General features: G+C 49.0%; 1 protein-coding gene across 1 annotated transcript in view; it reads left to right on the plus strand.

Moving 5' to 3' along the window:
• Positions 1–18,774, plus strand: part of FAM161B (FAM161 centrosomal protein B) — a 114,606-nt gene that overhangs the window by 76,427 nt on the left and 19,405 nt on the right. The window contains exon 9 of the mRNA XM_029598450.1: positions 9,657–9,799. Within this exon, the coding sequence (XP_029454310.1) occupies positions 9,657–9,799 (143 nt within the window). The remainder of the gene's footprint in view (positions 1–9,656; positions 9,800–18,774) is intronic.

Below are 18,774 nucleotides of genomic sequence, written 5' to 3' on the forward strand. Positions count from 1 at the left end.
CCAGAAGGTTCCCCAGTTCCTAACAAAACTGAATCCCTCTTCCTTGCACCATCGTCTCATCCACGCATTGAGACTCCGGAGCTCTGCCTGCCTCTGGTGACCTGCGCGTGGAACAGGGAGCATTTCAGAGAATGCTACCCTGGAGGTTCTGGATTTAAGCTTTCTACCTAAGAGCCTAAATTTGACTTCCAGAACCTCCCTCCCACATTTTCCTATGTCGTTGGTGCCCACATGTACCACAACAGCCGGCTCCTCCCCAGCACTGTCTAAAATCCTATCTAGGTGACGGGTGAGGTCCGCCACCTTCGCACCAGGTAGGCATGTTACCAGGCGATCCTCACGCCCACCAGCCACCCAGCTATCTACATTCCTAATAACTGAATCACCAACTATGACGGCCGACCTAACCCTTCCCTCCTGGGCAGTAGGCCTTGGGGAGATATCCTCAGTGCAAAAGGACAATGCATCACCTGGAGAGCAGGTCCTTGCTACAGGATTCTTTCCTGCTGCACCAGGTTGATGCTCTCCAATAATGAGACCTTCTTCCTCCAAGGCAGCACCAGGGCTGCCAATCTGAAGTTGGGACTTGACTACTATGTCCCTGAAGGTCTCATCTTTATACCTATCTGTCTCCCTCAGCTCCTCCAGGTCTGCCACTCTAGCCTCCAGAGATCGGACTCGTTCTCTGAGAGCCAGGAGCTCTTTGCATCGCATGCACATGTACAACTTCTCACCGGTGGGTAAAAAATCATACATGTGACACTCGATGCAAAAATCTGGGAAGCCCCCATCTTGCTGCTGGACTGCTGCCTTCATCTCAATTTTGATCCGTTCCTAGTTAAGTTTTTAGGTTGCTATGGGAGTGGGAATGTGTCTAACGTCCTTTAAATGTATTAGTGAATTCACTATATGTCTGGTAGTGGCTTACTGGGATCTGATCGAATTCTCAATAAAGTTTTTGCTGATGGGTTTTTTTGGGTTGTCTTTTTTTTGTGAAAGTGGCACCTGCCTATAAATTAAGGGATGAGCTAGGGGTGGGTGGGCGAGGGGTGGGAGGGTTGGGAAATACAAACAGTCTAACTTCAGTTAGTCAGCCTGAGTGACTCACTGCTCTCTTGATTAACAAATGTTGGTCCCTATTGAAACCCAATCACACTACCTCAACACCTTTCCAAGGTGAGTAACTGAGCTGAACTATTCAACTTTTTTACTTTGGTATACACTGCTCCTAGCTTATTTCTAGCTTCTGGCTACTTTTTGTGGGTTGTTTTTTTTTTTTTTCGTGGGGGTTCTTTTTTTTTTTTCAATACAAGCACTCAGTTAGTATTAAATACAAACACGCAGCTCTTTAAAAGTCTGGAGAACACTCAGTTCTGCAGACTTTTAAAAATAAACACACTACCTACTGCTTCCTTATTGACTGACTATTTAAAAATGCTGTTACAGTTTCGGCTGCAGTGCAACCACCTCACCACCAGGGGTCCCTCTAGTGCTGGCTCTCCTCACAGGCCCAGTCCATCTCCCCTGTCCACTCTATGCTCTGGGCTGTCCCTTATAACCCTGCCTGACAGTTCCCTCGGTGTTTCGGCATCGAGCTCACCTGGGCTCCCTGCTCTAGCCTTGCGCGGCCTTCGGGCCTTTCCTTGCGTGGCCTTCGGGCCTTCTTCCTTGCTTTTCATACCTGGCCTACGGGCCTTCTGACCTGCCTTGCCCCGCTTACGGTGTGTGGCCTACGGGCCTTCTGTGTATGTGTGGCCTACGGGCCTTCTGACCTGCCTTGCTCTGCTTACGGTGTGTGGCCTACGGGCCTTCTGACCTGCCTTGCCCCGCTTACGGTGTGTGGCCTACGGGCCCTCTGTGTGTGTGTGGCCTACGGGCCTTCTGACCTGCCTTGCTCTACTTACGGTGTGTGGCCTACGGGCCTTCTGTGTGTGTGTGGCCTACGGGCCTTCTGACCTGCCTTGCTCTGCTTACGGTGTGTGGCCTACGGGCCCTCTGTGTGTGTGTGGCCTACGGGCCTTCTGACCTGCCTTGTCCTGTTTACTGTGCCCTGACCCAGCCTGAACCTAGATACTGCTACTTGCCGCCTGCCCTGACCCAGCCTGAACCTAGACACTGCTAACTGCCGCCTGCCCTGACCCAGCCTGGACCCAGACTCTGTTCTAGCCATTCTTGTCTCTCTCAACCTGGAGCCACCCTTCTGGGTGGTGTTCACGACTCCTAACCGGAGCCCAGTCGTAACAGTATGCCGAAGCCATTCACATTGGGAGAGACAGAAAGGACTCGGTATTCAGACGGTGAGTCTTCACGGTTTATTATCTGTACCATTTGTCAAACTCTGAATTATCCCACTTACCTGAACTGTTTAGCTTGTCAGCTCTCGGACCAGGAGCACTGGAAATGCAGCAACTGTCACAAAAGAAATGTGTCTGTATACCAAGAATGCCTTAACTGTAATTCTCCCAAACCAGGCTGGTGGAGGTGTCTCTGTCTTCCTTGTCTTTTGCCTCCAGGCAAACCCTGCCCCCGCTGCACAGCTAACAGGCCACCGTCTCCTCAAAAAGATTCAGCCAGAGCAATTACACTCTGCCCTGCTTCTGGCTCAGCTAGGAATGTTTTCACCCTGGACAGTTTACTAACAGAAGATTGTAGCATAACTTTTCACAAAACTTCTCACCAAAAAGCAACTTATACTTCAGGAAAACCAAAAACTTGCCTGGTCAAGAGAACTTCTAGGACTTCCGTTCTAGGATATCAAGCACAAAGACAGATGGAACTCATTAACCCGAGCAGGGCTCTGCTTCCCACAGCTGCTGAACAGCCTGTAACGAGCACCTTCCCTAGACGTCCTGGAACGGCCTGTGCCTTCTTTAAACTGCTCCTCCAGAAACAAAATCAGGAGCTTCAGACTTTGGCTTGAGGTATCAAGCCCTTGGCAGTACAATCTGTGTCTTCAATGTACCCTACTTCTAACCTTGCTGCTCTGCCATCTGAGTCTGCTGCAACGCCCCGAGAGGGGTTCGAGCCTGCTTCATCGCCCCGAGTGGGGTCCGAGCCTGCTTCATCGCCCCGAGAGGGGTCCGAGCCTGCTTCAACGCCCCGAGAGGGGTCCGAGCCTGTTTCATCGCCCCGAGTGGGGTCCGAGCCTGCTTCATCGCCCCGAGAGGGGTCCGAGCCTGTTTCATCGCCTCGAGAGGGGTCCGAACCTGCTACAACGCCCCAAGAGGGGTCCGAGCCTGCTACATCGCCCCGAGAGGGGTCCGAGCCTGCTTCATCGCCCCGAGAGGGCTCCGAGCCTGCTACAGCGCCCCGAGAGGGCTCCGAGCCTGCTTCGTTGCCCCGAGAGGGGTCCGAGCCTGCTGCAACGCCCCGAGAGGGGTCCGAGCCTGCTTCATCGCCCCGAGAGGGGCCCGAACCTGCTTCATCGCCCCGAGAGGGGCCCGAGCCTGCTACGACGCCCCGAGAGGGGTCCGAGCCTGCTACGACGCCCCGAGAGGGGTCCGAGCCTGCTTCATCGCCCCGAGAGGGGTCCGAGCCTGCTACAGCGCCCCGAGAGGGCTCCGAGCCTGCTTCGTTGCCCCGAGAGGGGTCCGAGCCTGCTGCAACGCCCCGAGAGGGGTCCGAGCCTGCTTCGTCGCCCCGAGAGGGGTCCGAGCCTGCTTCATCGCCCCGAGAGGGGCCCGAACCTGCTTCATCGCCCCGAGAGGGGTCCGAGCGTGCTACGACGCCCCGAGAGGGGTCCGAGCCTGCTTCATTGCCCCAAAAGGGGCCCGAGCCTGCTACAACGCCCCGAGAGGGGTCCGAGCCTGCTTCAACGCCCCGAGAGGGGTCCGAGCCTGCTACACCGACTGGAGAGGTGTTCGAGCCTGCCACAACGCCCTGAGAGGGGTCCGAGCCTGCTTCATCGCCCCGAGAGGGGCCCGAACCTGCTTCATCGCCCCGAGAGGGGCCCGAGCCTGCTTCATTGCCCCGAGAGGGGTCCGAGCCTGCTTCAACGCCCCGAGAGGTGTCCGAGCCTGCTTCAACGCCCGGAGAGGTGTCCGAGCCTGCTACAACGCCCCGAGAGGGGTCCGAACCTGCTTCATCGCCCCGAGAGGGGTCCGAGCCTACTACAACGCCCGGAGGGGTGTTCAAGCCTGCTGTTTCACCCCAAGAGGGGCCCGAGCCTGCTGCACTACCCCGAGAAGAGCCTGCTGACCCGGTCCTGCTGCCGCCCTCGGAGGGGCTCGAACCGGCCCTGCTGCCGCCCTCGGAGGGGTTCCAACCGGCCCTGCTGCCGCCCCCGGAGGGGCTCAAACCGGTCCCACTGACAGACTTTCTGACTCAGCCATCTAAGCCTGTTGAATCGCTCCAGCTGCTGCTACCCTCGGAGGGGTCTGATTTCATTTTTTAGTACCTCCTGCTAAGATGGGACCCAGGAGGAGGGGGCGGCCTTGAGGAGGGGGGTACTGTTACAGTTTCGGCTGCAGTGCAACCACCTCACCACCAGGGGTCCCTCTAGTGCTGGCTCTCCTCACAGGCCCAGTCCATCTCCCCTGTCCACTCTATGCTCTGGGCTGTCCCTTATAACCCTGCCTGACAGTTCCCTCGGTGCTTCGGCATCGAGCTCACCTGGGCTCCCTGCTCTAGCCTTGCGCGGCCTTCGGGCCTTTCCTTGCCTTGCGCGGCCTTCGGGCCTTCTTCCTTGCTTTTCATACCTGGCCTACGGGCCTTCTGTGTGTGTGTGGCCTACGGGCCTTCTGACCTGCCTTGCCCCGCTTACGGTGTGTGGCCTACGGGCCTTCTGTGTATGTGTGGCCTACGGGCCTTCTGACCTGCCTTGCTCTGCTTACGGTGTGTGGCCTACGGGCCTTCTGACCTGCCTTGCTCTGCTTACGGTGTGTGGCCTACGGGCCCTCTGTGTGTGTGTGGCCTACGGGCCTTCTGACCTGCCTTGCTCTACTTACGGTGTGTGGCCTACGGGCCTTCTGTGTGTGTGTGGCCTACGGGCCTTCTGACCTGCCTTGCTCTGCTTACGGTGTGTGGCCTACGGGCCCTCTGTGTGTGTGTGTGGCCTACGGGCCTTCTGACCTGCCTTGTCCTGTTTACTGTGCCCTGACCCAGCCTGAACCTAGATACTGCTACTTGCCGCCTGCCCTGACCCAGCCTGAACCTAGACACTGCTAACTGCCGCCTGCCCTGACCCAGCCTGGACCCAGACTCTGTTCTAGCCATTCTTGTCTCTCTCAACCTGGAGCCACCCTTCTGGGTGGTGTTCACGACTCCTAACCGGAGCCCAGTCGTAACAGTATGCCGAAGCCATTCACATTGGGAGAGACAGAAAGGACTCTGTATTCAGACGGTGAGTCTTCACGGTTTATTATCTGTACCATTTGTCAAACTCTGAATTATCCCACTTACCTGAACTGTTTAGCTTGTCAGCTCTCGGACCAGGAGCACTGGAAATGCAGCAACTGTCACAAAAGAAATGTGTCTGTATACCAAGAATGCCTTAACTGTAATTCTCCCAAACCAGGCTGGTGGAGGTGTCTCTGTCTTCCTTGTCTTTTGCCTCCAGGCAAACCCTGCCCCCGCTGCACAGCTAACAGGCCACCGTCTCCTCAAAAAGATTCAGCCAGAGCAATTACACTCTGCCCTGCTTCTGGCTCAGCTAGGATTGTTTTCACCCTGGACAGTTTACTAACAGAAGATTGTAGCATAACTTTTCACAAAACTTCTCACCAAAAAGCAACTTATACTTCAGGAAAACCAAAAACTTGCCTGGTCAAGAGAACTTCTAGGACTTCCGTTCTAGGATATCAAGCACAAAGACAGATGGAACTCATTAACCCGAGCAGGGCTCTGCTTCCCACAGCTGCTGAACAGCCTGTAACGAGCACCTTCCCTAGACGTCCTGGAACGGCCTGTGCCTTCTTTAAACTGCTCCTCCAGAAACAAAATCAGGAGCCTTCAGACTTTGGCTTGAGGTATCAAGCCCTTGGCAGTACAATCTGTGTCTTCAATGTACCCTACTTCTAACCTTGCTGCTCTGCCATCTGAGTCTGCTGCAACGCCCCGAGAGGGGTTCGAGCCTGCTTCATCGCCCCGAGTGGGGTCCGAGCCTGCTTCATCGCCCCGAGAGGGGTCCGAGCCTGCTTCAACGCCCCGAGAGGGGTCCGAGCCTGCTTCAACGCCCCGAGTGGGGTCCGAGCCTGCTTCATCGCCCCGAGAGGGGTCCGAGCCTGTTTCATCGCCCCGAGAGGGGTCCGAGCCTGTTTCATCGCCCCGAGAGGGGTCCGAGCCTGCTACATCGCCCCGAGAGGGGTCCGAGCCTGCTTCAACGCCCCGAGAGGGGTCCGAACCTGCTACAACGCCCGGAGAGGTGTCCGAACTTGCTACGACGCCCGGAGAGGTTTCCGAGCCTGCTACGACGCCCCGAGAGGGGTCCGAGCCTGCTACGACGCCCCGAGAGGGGTCCGAGCCTGCTACGACGCCCCGAGAGGGGTCCGAGCCTGCTACGACGCCCCGAGTGGGGTCCGAGCCTATACAACGCCCCGAGAGGGGTCCGAACCTGCTTCATCGCCCCGAGAGGGGTCCGAGCCTGCTACAACGCCCCGAGAGGGGTCCGAGCCTATACAACGCCCAGAGGGGTGTTCAAGCCTGCTGTTTCACCCCGAGAGGGGCCCGAGCCTGCTGCACTACCCCGAGAAGAGCCGGCTGACCCGGTCCTGCTGCCGCCCCCGGAGGGGCTCGAACCGGCCCTGCTGCCGCCCTCGGAGGGGTTCCAACCGGCCCTGCTGCCGCCCCCGGAGGGGCTCAAACCGGTCCCACTGACAGACTTTCTGACTCAGCCATCTAAGCCTGTTGAATCGCTCCAGCTGCTGCTACCCTCGGAGGGGTCTGATTTCATTTTTGAGTACCCCCTGCTAAGATGGGACCCAGGAGGAGGGGGCGGCCTTGAGGAAGGGGTACTGTTACAGTTTCGGCTGCAGTGCAACCACCTCACCACCAGGGGTCCCTCTAGTGCTGGCTCTCCTCACAGGCCCAGTCCATCTCCCCTGTCCACTCTATGCTCTGGGCTGTCCCTTATAACCCTGCCTGACAGTTCCCTCGGTGCTTCGGCATCGAGCTCACCTGGGCTCCCTGCTCTAGCCTTGCACGGCCTTCGGGCCTTTCCTTGGCTTGCGCGGCCTTCGGGCCTTCTTCCTTGCTTTTCATACCTGGCCTACGGGCCTTCTGTGTGTGTGTGGCCTACGGGCCTTCTGACCTGCCTTGCCCCGCTTACGGTGTGTGGCCTACGGGCCTTCTGTGTATGTGTGGCCTACGGGCCTTCTGACCTGCCTTGCTCTGCTTACGGTGTGTGGCCTACGGGCCTTCTGACCTGCCTTGCCCCGCTTACGGTGTGTGGCCTACGGGCCTTCTGTGTATGTGTGGCCTACGGGCCTTCTGACCTGCCTTGCTCTGCTTACGGTGTGTGGCCTACGGGCCTTCTGTGTGTGTGTGGCCTACGGGCCTTCTGACCTGCCTTGCTCTACTTACGGTGTGTGGCCTACGGGCCTTCTGTGTGTGTGTGGCCTACGGGCCTTCTGACCTGCCTTGTCCTGTTTACTGTGCCCTGACCCAGCCTGAACCTAGATACTGCTACTTGCCGCCTGCCCTGACCCAGCCTGAACCTAGACACTGCTAACTGCCGCCTGCCCTGACCCAGCCTGGACCCAGACTCTGTTCTAGCCATTCTTGTCTCTCTCAACCTGGAGCCACCCTTCTGGGTGGTGTTCACGACTCCTAACCGGAGCCCAGTCGTAACAAATGCAAACAGTCTAACTTGTTTATTCACTGCCTACCTACTGCTACCTTATTGACTGACTATTTAAAAATGCAAACAGTCTAACTTGTTTATTCACTGCCTTTCTGACTATTAGAGGCACAAACACACTAAATAATATTCCCAAATAGTTAACTTTGCCCCAATACTTTTAAAAAAGACAACGTCCCAAGCAAAAACTTACTGATTCCTTTCAGTCACCAGCAAGGTGATCCTCTCCTCTCAGTGTTCCCACTGGAATGTGGGTTACTGAGCTCTTCCCTTCTAATTTATAATGTGCTTCTAAGGTAAATTAGTGCAAAACAGCAGTGAGTCACTCAGTTTTCCTGAGTGACTCACTGCTGTTCTGATTAACAAAGAAAGGTACCTAATCAAATAAAACACACAACCTTAACACTTCCCCTGTAATATATAATGTGCTTCTAAGGTAAATTAGTGCAAAACAATCCCTTTGGAGATTTACACTTCAGTTAGTTTTCCTGAGTGACTCACTGCTGTGCTGATTAACAAAGAATGGTACCTATTCAAATCAAACGCATAACCTTAACACTTAGTCAGCCAGAGTGACTCACTGCTCTCTTGATTAAAAAAATGTTGGTACCTATTCAAACCCAATCACAGTACCTCAACACCTTTCCAAGGTGAGAAACTGAGCTGAACTATTCAACCTTTTTTACTTAGGTATACACTGCTCCTAGCTTATTTCTAGCTTCTGGCTACTTTTTGGGTTTGTTTGTTTTTTTTCTAAATACAAACACTCAATTTGTATTAAATACAAACACTCAGTTCTTAAAAGTCTGCAGAACACTCAGTTCTGCAGACTTTTAAAAATAAACACACTACCTACTGCTTACTAGCTACCTTATTGACTAACTATTTAAAAATACAAACAGTCTAACTTGTTTATTCACTGCCTTTCTGACTATTAAAAGCACAAATACACAAACACACTAAATAATATTCCCAAATAGTTAACTTTGCCCCAATACCTTTAAAAAAGACAACGTCCCAAGCAAAAACTTACTGATTCCTTTCAGCCACCAGCAAGGTGATCCTCTCCTCTCAGTGTTCTGTTGAATATTTACAAATATTCAACAGAATGTTATCTCACTGAATATCCTTGATGACTTATCCAGCTAACTTTTAGTTGGATAAGTTATCTATTTTCTGGTTTCTTAAATATTGGCCTCTATATGTTAATGTGGATATTTGTAACATTTTGGTGGTTACTTTCTACATTTGTTTGATATAGTAATGGTTACATTTGACCAGCGGTGCCTCAATTTTAGTACACAATTTAGTGCTGTCCCTCTTAGTAATTTACCAAGAATTACAACACCCAAGAGTGGTCCTCTCTTAAATTGTAACAATACCAACAAACAGAGGACACTGTCCGATGGCTATATGGCGCGTTGGAAGGCTGCAAATATAGCAAAAATCTCTTAGTTCCTGAGGAAGACGGGATGGTCAAAACACTGCCAGTGTCGGGCTGATGGCTCCAATTTCGCTATCATGAAAGATACATAGAAGATTACATCTTACTCAAAAAAGCTAAGTATAAAAGAACTTGAAGCAAGGTGATATATGGTGATCGCACACGAGAGGGCTATTTGAATAAAGACCAATTTCAAAAAACACCCTCGGTGGAGGGATATTACTATCTGAATATTAAACAACATAAAGAAGAAAAAAAATAAAATTAAAACGGTACTTGAGTCAATAAGTCATGAACATTACCGGACATCCGTGTACATAGAAAAATACAGTGTCCTCTGCCTCTTAGTAATTTGCCAGGTCTTTTGGGTTTCTTTTTTATTATAATTTACAGATTTGTTTCTGCTATAACCCACAGAGTGATGCACGAAAGATGGTAGAGAGTCAGTACATGAGTGCCTTGAATCAAGTTGGTCTGAGTGAAGAGTTTGTAAACAAGAAAGGAAGAGATACAATAGACTTGAGTGAAGAAGTAGAGACAAGGATAGAAATTCAACACAGGTATGTAATCATCTGGAATAATAAAACAAATGATCCTCTCTTGCTGGGTGATGCATCAAGCCTCATAAAGGCATTATGGCGGGGTATATCGTACCATAATGCATTACTAACCTGCGATGCTTATCACATCATGCAATAGTATTTTAATGTTCTAATGAGTATGCAAAATCGAAAAATTATGCAAATGAGTGACTTATCACATTTCACAACAAAATATTGCATGCTAATGTCGGATTTAATGTGGGAAATATCTTTTATATTAGCGGCTGTTATTGCTGGATAGCCACAATTATCGATTGTGATAAAATAAGGCCTTCTATCTGACACACCTAAACAGCACTGGTGAGACAATACAAAAATATTTGGTAACCTGCCCTGTCTTCCTAAAGCCAGAATATTAGGTAGCAGTGTATTAATATTGGCACACTGGATGCTTCAGGCTGCTCAACAGCAACCCCAACAGGGAAGGGAGGTCCAAATGCTTCCTAGAAAAGTACCCACAATGGAACCTGAGCTGCAAGCCCCACTGATGAAGCAGCATGGCCCATGACAAAGCTTGCCATGCAGGAAGGCACACAGGCTGTACAGGGAGCGCATCTTGCAAGCCCGCACCACATTACCAGGGATACAAACACCAGAGCATGCACAGTGTGTGCACCCAAATAACTTACACTAGCTTTAGTCACAAGCAATCCTGTGCTTCCACTCATTATGATGGAAGCTACAGGTATGGTAATGGTTAAATGATTAGAAGTCACCTCTGGTGAACTATACAAGCTGTACAATAAAAATTCTCTGTGTTTGTGCATCTGAGTCTAGCCTGGTACTGCAGTTCCCCGCGGGACTCCTCCCCATGGGAGTGGCCATTACTGCAGCACCTAAGAATCCACCAAACACCTCAAAACCATAACAGATTGCTAACTCCATGGATTCGGCTCAGCTCACCGCACTGCAGGCCATTCCAGGCCTGGCCCAGCGAATCTCTGAACAACAGAAGTCGCTGGATAGCTTGACTGTGGCCTTTAATCTACTGCACTGGCAGATGAATGCCTCTACTACCACAGGTAAAAAAAAACACCACCAGAAGTGACGGTTAAGACTGTTGTACCCCTCTCCGCTCCTACACGCTTCTCTGGGGTAGCTTGGAGATGTAGGGGATTCATCAACCAATTTTGCATGCATTTTGCCCTGCAACCTAACCATTTTCCTACAGCATATGCCAAGACCATATATATCCTGTCTTATCTGGATGGAAGAGCACTGGCTTGGGCTTCTCCGCTGTGGGAGCGCGATGATCCCATCCTGATGTATCTTACCGGATTTTTGGAACTGTTCAAATCTGTATTTGATGACCCTGCCTGGTACACTGCAACAGGATCTACATTGGTTCATCTGAAGCAAGGTAATAAACCTTTACCAGACTTCGCCATAGAATTCAAGACTTTTGCTTCAGAGTTAAATTGGACGCAAGATGCCTGAAGACACTCTTCTTTGAAGGCCTGAACTCCCGGCTAAAAGACGAACTGGCGGCTCGAGAAATACCTGAGACCTTGGAGGACCTGATGAAGTTGGTCACAAGGATTGATCACTGGCTTCGGGATAAGGTTCAAGAGGTCAAGAGTTCCAGGAGACCTAGCCAGGGAGAAATCCAAGTCAAGACCATATCTAAGCCTATTCAGTCTAATCCTGTTGCTGGTGAAGAAGAACCAATGCAACTAGGTCGCAGTCACCTGACTTCTAAAGAGAGAAGAACACGAAAAAGATTGGGCCTCTGCATGTATTGTGGACAAGCTGGCCATGCCGTACAAACATGCCCAATCTGTCCGGGAAACTAGCAGACCTAAGTCCTGTAGGAGGACTCTTCTTTGGTCTAACTGCACGCTCTCCTCCACTCTCTCTTCCAGTCTCCTTGATATGCAGACCGCGTGAATTTCAAACTCTTGCCCTAGTGGACTCCGAGAAAGTAGGAAACTTTATACTAAAACGTCTAGTGGAAATCTGCGGATCCCCACCACAACCATGATGTCTCCGCTACTACTATCTTCTATCCATGGAGAGCCTTTACCGAGTGAAGTATCCCTACTTACTGAACCAGTAAGTTTAAGGACAGGCGCTCTTCATACAGAGACCATTTCCTTCTTTGTACTAGAGAAGGCTATGCACCCCTTAGTACTTGGGTTACAGTGGCTGCAAAAGCACATGCCTCAATTCAACTGGGCTACTCTGGAGCTTTCACGTTGGGGTCCAGATAGGCATTTGCCATGACAGAAGGAAGTCTCACCTATATCCTGCATGCCAACGACACCACTGTTGCCTGAGCTGCCGCCTCAATCCACATCTTTTCAGGATGTATTTTCTAAAGAAGTCGCTGATGTACTACCTCCACACAGATCCTACAACTGTGCTATCAACTTGAAACCGAATACTGAACCACCCAGGGGAAGGGTTTACCCCCTCTCTGTGGTAGAAAATAAAGCGATGTCTGAATACATCCAAGAAAATCTTCAAAAGGGTTTCATAAGGCCATCCAAGTCTCCTGCTAGGGCAGTCTTCTTTGTGGTGAAGAAGGACGGAACCTTACGTCCACAGCCCCAGCTTCCAGAGGCCCCGCACCCTTTGCAGTAGAGGAGGACCGGAAGGCTCATCTGCATACTGCTCCCAGCATCCCCCGGGAGAGGAGTCCAGAAGTCACCGCAAGCGATCCAGGGATTGACTTCCACAGCCCCAGCTTCCAGAGGCCCCGCACCCTTTGCAATAGAGGAGGACCGGAAGCGCACGCCGAATCTCAAACCCTTCCATTAACTGAGTGAAGATGAATTTAACAGTGGTTAAAGAGCATGGGTAAATATAGCTTTCAGAAATATTTGGGCTTATAAAAGTTTGGTGAAAGGTGAAATTAAGGGATATATTCTTTAGAGTTTGTGTGTGTCTGAGGTAATAAGCAAGCCAGAGCTAGGTAATTCTAGTGTCTGTCTTTCCCACCCACTCAACCCTTGATTTTTAGGCACGAGACACTTTCTCATTAAAAATCAATCAGGGTCTTATCTAAATCATACTATTGTACCAGCCCTTATTGAAAGTTTAATCATCCCCTTGTAGGACACTAGCTGATTAATTAGTACATTCACCTGTAAATTTAAAGTACTCTCATTCCAACTCTCTTAGTATCCTAAACTTAACTAGGAACTTAATAAAACTAAGATGAAGGCAGCAGTCCAGCCGCAAGAGGGGGGCTTTCCAGTCTTTTGCATTGAATGTCACATGTATGATTTTTTTACCCGCCGGTGAGAGATTGTATGTGTGCACTCGATGCAAAGAGCTCCTGGCTCTCAGGAAACGAGTCCGATCTCTGGAGGCTAGAGTAGCAGACTTGGAGGAGCTGAGGGAGACAGAGAGGTACATTGATGAGACCTTCAGGGACATAGGAGCCAAGTCCCAAATCTAGTCTGGCAGCCCCAGTCCTGCCTTAAATCAGAAAGGTCTCCCAGTAGGAGAACATCACCCTGGTGTAGCAGGAAGTGATTCTGTAGCAAGGACCTGCTCTTCAGATGATGTATTATCCTCTCGCACTGAGGACAAGTCTCCCAGTGCTGCTGCCCAGGAGAGAAGGGTTAGGCAGGCCATCATAGTTGGTGATTCGATTATTAGAAATGTAGATAGCAGGTGGCTGGTGGACGTGAGGACCGCCTGGTAACTTGCCTGCCTAGTGCGAAGGTGGCAGACCTTAAGCGTCACCTAGATAGGATTTTAGACAGTGCTGGGGAGGAGCAGGCTGTCGTGGTACATGTGGGCACCAACAACATTGGAAAATGTGGGAGAGGGGTTCTGGAAGCCAAATTTAGGATTTTAGGTAGGAAGCGGAAATCCAGAACCTCCAGGGTAGCATTCTCTGAAATGCTTCCTGTTCCACGTGCAGGTTCCCCAGAGGCAGGCAGAGCTCCAGAGTTTCAATGCATGGATGAGACAATGGTGCAGGGAAGAGGGATTCAGCTTTATAAGGAACTGGGGAACTTTTGGGGAAAGGGGAGACCTTTCCGAAAGGATGGACTCCACTTTAACCAGAGTGGAACCAAGCTGCTGGCACTAACTTTCAAAAAGGAGATAGAGCAGCTTTTAAACTAGAACAAGGGGAAAAGCCGACAGTCACTCAGCAGTGCATGGTTCAGAGAAATGTATCCTTAAATGATACCAATGAAACAGGAGAGTTAGGGCATCCCAACAGAGAGGTTTCATTAAAAGCAAACATAGTCCATATGCCTATATGTAAAAAATCACCAAAGCTAATGATTTCCGAATTATCCCAAACAACTGAAAAGCAGGTTGTTAAAACAAAACGAAAAAACACATTTTGAAATGTCTGTATGCCAATGCCAGAAATCTAAGAAGTAAGATGGGAGAGTTAGAGTGTATAGCAGCAAATGATGAGATTGACATAATTGGCATCACAGAGACCTGGTAGAAGAAGGATAACCAATGGGACAGTGCTATATCAGGGTACAAATTATATCGCAATGATAGGGAGGATCAACTTGGTGGGGGTATGGCACTTTATGTCCGGGAGGGTATAGAGTCCAACAGGATAAAGATCATACAAGAGACTAAATGCTCAGTAGAATCTATGTGGGTAGAAATCCCATGGGTGTTGGGTAAGAGTATAGTGATAGGAGTATACTACCGTCCACCTGGAGAAAATGGTCAGACAGATGATGAAATGCTAAGAGAAATCAGGGAAGCAAACCAATTTGGCAGTGCAATAATAATGGGAGATTTCAATTACCACAATCCAATAGTGCAGACAAAACAGTCTGAGTCCCAATCAAAGCTCAAAAATTGAGTTTATTGATGTATTCATGTATTTTATGCGGCAACTCCACTATTGGATTGTAGTATTTGTTGAAGTGCAGCTGCCTGCTCGTTGTTATTCTCTAGATTCCAATTACCCCAATATTGACTGGGTAAATGTAACATCAGGACTTGCTAGAGACATAAAGTTCCTGGATGTAATAAATGATTGCTTCCTGGAGCAATTGGTTCAGGAACCAACAAGAGAGGGAGCTATTTTAGATTTAATTCTTAGTGGAATGCAGGATTTGGTGAGAGAGGTAACGGTGGTGGGGCCACTTGGCAACAGTAATCATAACATGATCAAATTTAAACTAATAACCGGAAGGGGGACAATAAGTAAATCTGCAGCTCTAACACTAAACTTTCAAAAGGAAAACTGATAAAATGAGGAAAATAGTTAGAAAAAAACTGAAAGGTGCAGCTGCAAAGGTTAAAAGTATTCAACAGGCTTGGACATTGTTTAAAAATACAATCCTAGAGGCGCAGTCCATATGTATTCCACACATTAAGAAAAGTGGAAAGAAGGCAAAACGATTACTTTCATGGTTAAAAGGTGAGGGGAAAGAGGCTATTTTAGCCAAAAAAAGTCCTTCAAAAATTAGAAGAAGGATCCATCTGAAGAAAATAGGATAAAACATAAGCATTGTCAAGTTAAGTGTAAAACATTGATAAGACAGGCGAAGAGAGAATTTGAAATGAAGTTGGCCATAAAGGGAAAAACTCATAATAAAAACTTTTTCAAATATATCCGAAGCAAGAAACCTGTGAGGGAGTCGTTTGAACCATTAGATGACCGAGGGGTTAAAGGGGCTCTTAGGGAAGATATGGCCACTGCAGAAAGACTAAATTAATTCTTTGCTTCCATGTTTACTAATGAGGATGTTGGGGAGATACCAGTTCCAGAGATGGTTTTCAGGGGTGATGAGTCAGACAAACTGAACAAAATCACTGTGAACTTGGAAGATGTAGTAGACCAGATTCACAAACTAAAAAGTAGCAAATCACCTGGCCCGGATGGTATGCATCCTAGGGTACTGAAGGAACTCAAAAATGAAATTTCTGATCTATTAGTTAAAATTTGTAACCTATCATTAAAATCATCCATTGTACCTGAAGACTGGAGGGTGGCCAATGTAACCCCAATATTTAAAAAAGGCTCCAGGGGCGATCCGGGCAACTATAGACCAGTGAGCCTGACTTCAGTGTCGGGAAAAATAGTGGAAACTATTCTCAAGTTCGAAATCATAGAGCACACAGAAAAACTGGGTAAATGTATCGTTGGGTCACGCTAGAGAGATAACACTCCTGGATGGAATAAATGATAGCTTTATGGAGCAATTGGTTCAGGAACCGACGAGAGAGGGAGCAATTTTAGAACTAATTCTCAGTGGAGCACAGGACTTGTTGAGAGAGGTAACTGTGGTGGGGCCGCTTGGCAATAGTGATCATAATATGATCAAATTTGATTTAATGACTGGAAAAGGAACAGTGTGCAAATCCAAGGCTCTCGTGCTAAACTTTCAAGGGAAACTTTGATAAAATGAGAAAAATTGTTAGAAAAAAACTGAAAGGAGCAGCTACAAAAGTAAAAAATGTCCAAGAGGCGTGGTCATTGTTAAAAAATACCATTCTAGAAGCACAGTCCAAATGTATTCCACACATTAAGAAAGGTGGAAAGAAGGCAAAACGATTACCGGCATGGTTAAAAGGGGAGGTGAAAGAAGCTATTTTAGCCAAAAGATCTTCATTCAAAAATTGGAAGAAGGATCCAACAGAAGAAAATAGGATAAAGCATAAACATTGGCAAATTAAATGTAAGACATTGATAAGACAGGCTAAGAGAGAATTTGAAAAGAAGTTGGCTGTAGAGGCAAAAACTCACAGTAAAAACTTTTTTAAATATATCCGAAGCAGAAAGCCTGTGAGGGAGTCAGTTGGACCGTTAGATGATCGAGGGGTTAAAGGGGCACTTAGAGAAGATAAGGCCATCGCGGAAAGATTAAATGATTTCTTTGCTTCGGTGTTTACTGAAGAGGATGTTGGAGAGGTACCCGTAATGGAGAAGATTTTCATGGTAATGATTCAGATGGACTGAATCAAATCACGGTCAACCTAGAAGATGTGGTAGGCCTGATTGACAAACTGAAGAGTAGTAAATCACCTGGACCGGATGGTATACACCCCAGAGTTCTGAAGGAACTAAAAAATGAAATTTCAGACCTATTAGTAAAAATTTGTAACTTATCATTAAAATCATCCATTGTACCTGAAGACTGGAGGATAGCAAATGTAACCCCAATATTTAAGAAGGGCTCCAGGGGCGATCCGGGAAACTACAGACCGGTTAGCCTGACTTCAGTGCCAGGAAAAATAGTGGAAAGTGTTCTAAACATCAAAATCACAGAACATATAGAAAGACATGGTTTATTGGAACAAAGTCAGCATGGCTTTACCCAGGGCAAGTCTTGCCTCACAAATCTGCTTCACTTTTTTGAAGGAGTTAATAAACATGTGGATAAAGGTGAACCGGTAGATATAGTATACTTGGATTTTCAGAAGGCGTTTGAAAAAGTTCCTCATGAGAGGCTTCTAGGAAAAGTAAAAAGTCATGGGATAGGTGGTGATGTCCTTTCGTGAATTGCAAACTGGCTAAAAGACAGGAAACAGAGAGTAGGATTAAATGGACAATTTTCTCAGTGGAAGGGAGTGGGCAGTGGAGTGCCTCAGGGATCTGTATTGGGACCCTTACTTTTCAATATATTTATAAATGATCTGGAAAGAAATACGACGAGTGAGATAATCAAATTTGCAGATGACACAAAATTCTTCAGAGTAGTTAAATCACAAGCAGACTGTGATAAATTGCAGGAAGACCTTGTGAGATTGGAAAATTGGGCATCCAAATGGCAGATGAAATTTAATGTGGATAAGTGCAAGGTGATGCATATAGGGAAAAATAACCCATGCTATAATTACACAATGTTGGGTTCCATATTAGGTGCTACAACCCAAGAAAGAGATCTAGGTGTCAACCTAGATCTCTTTTCAAATCGGACTGCAGGTCCCTGAGGGAGGCAACACCGGAGACTCCGTAGGAGCTGGGAGAGAGGCCTGCGCAGCCGGCGCTTGAGCCCATCGGGGTAAGGCCCTTAACTCTCGCCCTACCTCCGTGGGCCCCGCTCCGGCCACGCGGGGATCTTACCTCTTCTCTGCCTTCCTTGTCCATCCACACCACGCCGTCACGATCCAGCCCCCTCCTGCCGAGCGTTCCTAACCGGGGAGGAGTCAACCAGGGCTGGGCCTCATCCTGCCGACCAACGCCGCCTCAGCTCTACTAAGTCGCGCCGGTGACATCACCCGAGCACGACGGCACAAGATTTAAAGAGCCGACCCGCTCCCAGGTGCCGCGCGCCGAAGGAGCGCAACAAAGGGGCCCGCCCCTTTGTGCGGACCCGAAGAGCGGAGCAGAACCCTACAGCGACAATCGAACTCACACAAGCTCATATACAAGCATCCACCAGCGTCCATCCTTCCAACCTCTAACATTCATACAACTCAGCCTCACCAAACATCATTCATCCAGACTATTAGTCATCCAATCCAGCCTCCCACAACGCAGACAACCAGGTGAGACGCTACAGTCTGTACAGACGCTACAGCTCAAACAACCATACTCCACATTTCAGACAACCGGACTCCACTTCTCGGACAACCGGACTCCACTTCTCGGACAACCGGACTCCACTTCTCGGACACCCGGACTCCACTTCTCGGACACCCGGACTCCACATCTCAAACAACCGGACTCCACATCTCAGACAACCGGACTCTACAGCTTAGACAACCAGACGCTACAGCTCAGACTACAAAACGCTATCAGTCATTCTATTCCAGCAACTCAGACAGCCTGACTTCTACATTCTTACCTCCAAACTCCAGCAATCCATACGGCATATTTATTTATCAATCTACCTACAACTAGCGCTCCTAACAATGCATGCCATGTGCCACGGTCTCCCAATTCCAATTCTCCACCATCGAACTCTACTCGCAGGAAAACCAACCATACTCGCCAATCAACGCACCTACAAATCCCTTATCCCTATCATGATTGCTCCAATCACCCAACT

This window comes from Rhinatrema bivittatum, chromosome 4 (assembly GCF_901001135.1).
Source record: "Rhinatrema bivittatum chromosome 4, aRhiBiv1.1, whole genome shotgun sequence".
Classification (NCBI taxonomy): domain Eukaryota; kingdom Metazoa; phylum Chordata; class Amphibia; order Gymnophiona; family Rhinatrematidae; genus Rhinatrema; species Rhinatrema bivittatum.